The 6,304-nt window shown below is 33.4% G+C and overlaps 1 protein-coding gene across 1 annotated transcript; it reads right to left on the bottom strand.

Annotated features, from left to right (window-relative positions):
- Window positions 1-1,197: 1,197 nt before the first annotated feature.
- Window positions 1,198-4,722, bottom strand: LOC107832655 (indole-3-acetate O-methyltransferase 1). Its single transcript, XM_016660514.1, has 4 exons — window positions 4,478-4,722; window positions 3,027-3,446; window positions 2,250-2,525; window positions 1,198-1,599 (listed from the first exon to the last, which is right to left on the bottom strand). The coding sequence occupies exons 1-4, from the start codon at window positions 4,595-4,597 to the stop codon at window positions 1,246-1,248; spliced, it is 1,170 nt and encodes a 389-aa protein (XP_016516000.1). The 5' UTR covers window positions 4,598-4,722; the 3' UTR covers window positions 1,198-1,245.
- Window positions 4,723-6,304: the final 1,582 nt, after the last annotated feature.

Below are 6,304 nucleotides of genomic sequence, written 5' to 3' on the forward strand. Positions count from 1 at the left end.
CTTGTTCTTGTTCTTTGAAGAACCAGTGTGTTTGGAAGAAGAAGCCATTGAATAAAAGGAAGGAAAGGGTTTTGGTTCAAAGAGAATTAGAGAAAGGATGGAAAACAAAGATGCAAGTTAGAAGTTCGAGAAATTATGAAATATAAAGGAAAAGAAAAAGAGGATGATGCGTCTAAGTAAACTTTTGACAGCTAAATTCATGGCCATGATTACCTCGATAATCGACAAAGGTTGTGCTGAATCATGGGATGACACGTGCTCGGGACATTAAATGCAAAAAGACGTGCGTCTAATCAACCTTCAGAAGCATGTGAAGGGAGTTATAGTAATTCCCGCCAAAAAAAGTGTTTCTACCACTTCCCAGTAATACAAAGTTATGTCAACGGAAAGCAGGGGGATTATCCGTATAGGGTAAAATACGATATGATATGTGGTCATCTAAAGGAAGGGCACGTGGAACCCAAGACGGAGATGGCCACCAAACGTAGATATTCCGCTTGTCACCGGAAGGAATAACGTTCATAGAAAAGTGTATTAAATGTTCTGCGTCCGGTATCATTTAATAAGGAATATTCTGCAGCATTAAGAGCAACGACCCGTTAACCGTTACATCCTCATCAATGGCCCTCATAATTGACATGAAAGGAGGGCACGATCCTAGAACCTCCTTCCTTAGACGCAACTATAAATAGTGAGCTTAGTTATCATTGTAAAGGACACGAATATTCTAGCTTACTTATACTATATGTTATACAAAGCTTAATGCAGTTTTGCTTTCTTGCTCTTTTTCTCATCATTGTTGTGCCCGGAAACCTTATTCCCGGATTCGTCAACTCTGTTATTTCATCTACGTTTTAAGGCTTATGTATTGTATATTTCTTCAGTGATTTCTTTATTTCAGGATCAAATTATTTCACTTGTCTAAAAACTACGTATAAATTCAATTGTACCATTTTACGGAAAAACAATATTCTCTTTATAAGGCTTAGATAAAGTTAATGATTATTTCGATACAACAATAGTTTATCAAGCTTCATAATATATTACAAAAGAATAATTTAATGTTAAGTGCAGTAAAATAAAAGTTGAATGATCATTCAGAAAACTAACAAGGAATTTTTCATAGCTTAATTTACTCTGCTTGGACTAAGGGAACACCCAAAATTCAAAACCATATAAGCCAAACTACAGTTAGTCTTTCTATAACAATTTCATTAATTCTAAAGACTTAAATACACAACATTTCTACACAAGAGAAAGGGAAGCAACAATGTGAAAAAACTGAAGATTTTGAAGAAGCTCTTTCGCATGGCGCGAGGCTCGAATCTCCACTAGGGAGAACAGCTCATCACTGAGCTGTTCGCCGATGTGGGCGTCGACGAGCACACCGCTAACGCTTCTGCAGCTGTTGGCGAGTGCTCGTCCGATTTCTGCCGCATCGTCGGGATGGTTGACGACCAAAGGGCTTCCTCCCCTGAAAACTTGAAGATTGTTAATGACGAATGAACCGTTGGCTTCCACCACTTCCTTGAAATCTTGAATGCTGGGTGCATACACTGGAATGTTGAACTTGTCCCTCTTATCACTTGTAATTAGGCCCTGTCATTGGTCATATTCATACAATAAACCATGATGAATATTATATATAGGTGATAAATGTGAGAGTTGGACTAAATATGGGCAGGTCAAAAGCAGATCATCAAATCAATAAAAATTACTAGTTATTAACTTTAACCTAAGCAAAGTTTGCTTGAATCAAAAAATAGGTTTGTCAAGATCGGTAAAATAATTATATAATGGATCGAAACGTTGTCCATATATAGTCCAACGTGATCCAGCCTCTCCTCTTTTTCTTTTTCCTTTTCTAAAAAAAGTGTAAACATTAATGTATTTTTCTTAAATTATCAGCTTAATTAACTTCTTCTAAATTAACACGGTTCCACTCTCTAAATTTTACTTTGTACTTTGGATTTGGATTACATTTTGACATGTCTAATAATACTATTTTAATTGGTTCGACTGATCATTTCAAACTTAACCCGTTGAATCAAATCAACAAACATGTCATATATAACTCAATGCACCTCCAATGTTTACTACCATTTAGACATATTAATAAAAAATAGATTGATATTGTCACCTCTAATGTTTACTAACATTTAATTTACCTCATATGTTGTGGATTTATTGGAGACTGAAAACTTATCATATATAGGGGAAGAAGGAAATGAATAGAATGATTAAATTACCTCTTGGACAAGATCATCCCAAGCATCTTGAAAATGGGTCCCAAAGAGAAGTCCGGCCCCACCTTGGTCTGTGGGGTCTACAGAAGTTCTTCCTAAGCAGGCTAAGAACATAGAACCCCCTCTCTTCATTTCCTTGGACCTTGCCCCTAGGAAATTTGCCAAATCAGTCTGGAATTGTTTTCTGTAAGCATTAGCTGTGCTCTCATTTGCTCCATGTATGTATATCTTTCCTTTGTTGTACGCTGCTGATCTCTTGTCCAACACTATTTCTGGCACCTGCCGGTCAAAAAAAAGAATGACATATTTTTATACGTAGTAATAATTTTAACTTAAAATGTCCATTTATATAAAGTAATTCATAATCACACAAATATGTATAACTTATTTTTAAAAAAAATATATTTCTTAAATTTTATTCTTATTCAACCATCATCACATAAATTGGGATGGATGGAGTAATATGTTATCTAGGTCAAACTCCACCATATATAAAATGAAATGGATACAATAGTGATAGTTACAGATTTGGTCCGGGAAACCTGGGAACATGAATATTGAGTGCCTTAATCTTTTTTGACTTTCCCGAATAAAACCAAACAGTTAGGATTTTCATCCTAGAAGACTAGTATTTAACAAAAAATATATTCCCCTAAACTCTAAATCATCCTCGGGATTGGGACAAATCACTTTCTTCATGTATGCTGCGTACTACATACAATGACCTTTATTAGGAAATTAAATAATAATAAAAAAGGAATATATAGTAATGAAAATAACCTGAGAGAGCCAGTGCAAAGAAAATGCAGAATAGAAAACGTCAATGGATCTGGCCGGAAATAGACGCCGGTAAAATGAACCCGGAACACCGGCGGCAAAGTAAGAGCGGTGGCTATTGGAAGCTAAGCATTCCTCCATACTGCCGCAACCATTATTGGCCAAAGGCGGCAGCAATTGAAACAGAGTGTTGAAGTCATTGGAAGGAAGATCAGAAAAAAATGCAGAGAATTCAGGTGGCTGTTGGCCTAATGCTTCGTAACGCTTGCTCATGTGTTCAACGATGACGTCGATAATGAAAATGGTGTTGCTGCCACAAGAACAACCTAAGTCGGCAATTACGAATGGAATCTCCGGCGAGCTTAGCTGGACTCCGTCAAGTGTGTCTTTCAAAAGGTGCAGCATTGATCGTGCATGTTGCGCCTGAATTAATTAATATGCCAAACTCGAGTTTCAGTTTCATGAAAAAATTAAAGTTATGCAAATAATTATCAATGTAATTTGACATATTATACACACAAGAGACATATAGAGTATATTTGTGTATGAAAAATCTTTAAAATTAACAAATACTCCTTGTGTTCCATTTTTGTGATATTAATTCCTTTTTTTAGTTTGTTTAAAAAAATGACATCTTTTTATGTTAAGAAATAATTTAAATTTAAATTTCTTATTTTATACCTTTAATATCATGATTTTATAGCTATAAAAATATCAATGACCTATTTAAAATCATAAGTTTCAAAAAAAAATCTTTCTTATGTTTTGCATTGTGTCCAACCAATCAGGCTCATATGAAATGAAACGAAGGGAGTATATATTAAATTTTGGACCTATAATTTCAAATATGCATTGAGCATATGATCTAAAACTTGAACAATTAAATTTAAATACTGAATTAATAATTACTTTTTCGGAAATATATATACCATCAGTATATAAAAACTTAAACTCATGACTTGAAATAAAGAAAGAAAGGGAGGAAAAAACTCATATTGCTAACAACCTAAAATAAAAAAGCGAGGAAAAAACTCATATTGCTAACAAACCAAAATAACTAGTACTAAAATTTGCTGAAAAAAAGAAAAACTGCTTGCACTTGAATCGCTCAGATTTCAAAAATGTCCATGTAGATCGTACTTAGATCGGCATATGTGCGTAATAACGGAAAAGGGCAGCCCGGTGCACTAAGCTCTCGCTATGCGCAGAGTTCGGGGAAGGACCGAACCACAAGGGCCTAAGTGTACGCAGTCTTGCGCTGCATTTCTGTAAGAGATTGTTTCTACGGCTCGAACCCGTGACCTCCTGGTCACATGGCAACAACTTTACCAGTCACGCCAAGGCTCCCTTTCGTACGTAGTAACGAATGAATAGTTTTATATAGTAGAGAAAATATATAAGAGTGATAATTAAAGACCAAAATGATAGTAATTGGGTATAGTGGAGGTGATCACCTGAGCTTGAGAGTTATTAACATAACTAGCCTCTCCTTTGCCTCCTTTCATGCTAAGCATTCTTTCAAGTTTCAAGTTGGAAACAACAACGTTATCTTTATTGTCTCCTAAGGGAGCCATTTTGTCTGTAACAATACCAGAGATGATGTTTGTTAGTGAAAGATAAGTCACAAGCTAAGGATGTTTGAGAATAAAAATGACAAGAGCTTATGTGGGTATATATAGAGGTTTTAGGATGTGTTGGTTTTGTGTTCTAGTAGTTGGGATACATACTCATGAAATATTATGTCTTTTTATGCAAGATTCTGAAACATAAAGCTTAAAGTAGAGACAAAATAAATGTGGTGAATTGAATTTGGGAATGAGGTTGGCTAGAGGAGTGGGTCAAGGTTGTTATAAAAGCACCACTATATTTTTTGACTTTCACTTTCACTGTGAATGGCTGTATAACTCTAATTAGTATTTTACGTTTAAATATTTTTGGTTGTTATAGACAAACGTTATCCAAAAATTATGTTTTTCCATTTTTTAATCTCAAAAGATATACATATTTTACTAGTTAAATATTAAAAAATATAATACACTATTAATAAGTTCATAACTAAACCTATAAAGATTTAAATTCTAAGCACACACTATGTAAAAAACTAAATTCTTTTAAAATTGATGGAAGAACCCTAGCTAGAAAAGATATATGTAGATCTTCAAATCTTAAGTATTATGCAAAATGTAAGTTTCATCTCGATAAAAAGATTGTATGTGTAGATCTTCAAATATTAGACATTATTCACGATGGAACCTTTTTGTGCAATTGAATAAAAATATACAAGCATATCTTGGACTTAAATCCTTAATTATGGAAATATGTACTAACATAATATTTTTTATTATAATTAGTGAATTAAAGTTTTAAAAAAATTAATCAAATTAATTTTAGACTTATTATTGGTATTTAGAAATTCTATATGGTTATTATAGAGAGCTAATTTTACAAAGAGCATACTGCTATAAAGAAGGATGTTGCCTTTATAGAGGTAAAATATAACATAAAATATCGGTTCCGAGAAAAACTTGACTTTTATAGTGAATAACTATTATATAGGGATTTTGTTATAGAGAGGGCTGACGATATATAACTTAAACTTTAAAAAGAAAAATATATAGAATCTTAAACCCATAAAAATTAAATGGTCAATTAGCCTTTAGGTTGAAGAGTTTAGTGGTGGAGCAGAAATGGAAAATAATAGGGACCTCACATGGAAACAGATCACAAAGTAGGTCCAAGATTGACGCCGGATTTCCATATTTTCATTTCTACGCAAATTAGGATAGAATGTAATTTAAGAGGCTTGAGAGATATTAAGAAGAGTAGAAAATGATGATTTAATTTCGAAAACTTACCTGCATTTGGTGTTTTTACCTTTAATTAATTCATTGTTTTAACGTTCAAACCCTGAAATCTTAATTTAATGTGTTCGAGTATTATGCTATTCTTGCCACAAGAACAGTGTCCTAAGCTCATTTGGCCACTAATCATCAATAGATATCAATTTAGCAGCTCTAATATGTCGCTTCACCCACCCTATATTAATTCTCCTTGAATATTTTCACAAATATATTTACTTTCAAGCTCTCATGTGGTCGACGTCCACTTTGAACAATTGCTCTCACAAATATATTGTTCTCATGTATTATTGTCAGTATATTTGTACTAATTACATCAAGTTATTTAATATAGTACTTTGTTTCTTAGGTTTCCAAATTACACTTTCGATTTATATTATATACACAGGCAATATAAAAATATTTGTACATAATAAGTGAAGT

Source organism: Nicotiana tabacum, chromosome 10 (assembly GCF_000715075.1).
Source record: "Nicotiana tabacum cultivar K326 chromosome 10, ASM71507v2, whole genome shotgun sequence".
In the NCBI taxonomy this organism is placed as follows: domain Eukaryota; kingdom Viridiplantae; phylum Streptophyta; class Magnoliopsida; order Solanales; family Solanaceae; genus Nicotiana; species Nicotiana tabacum.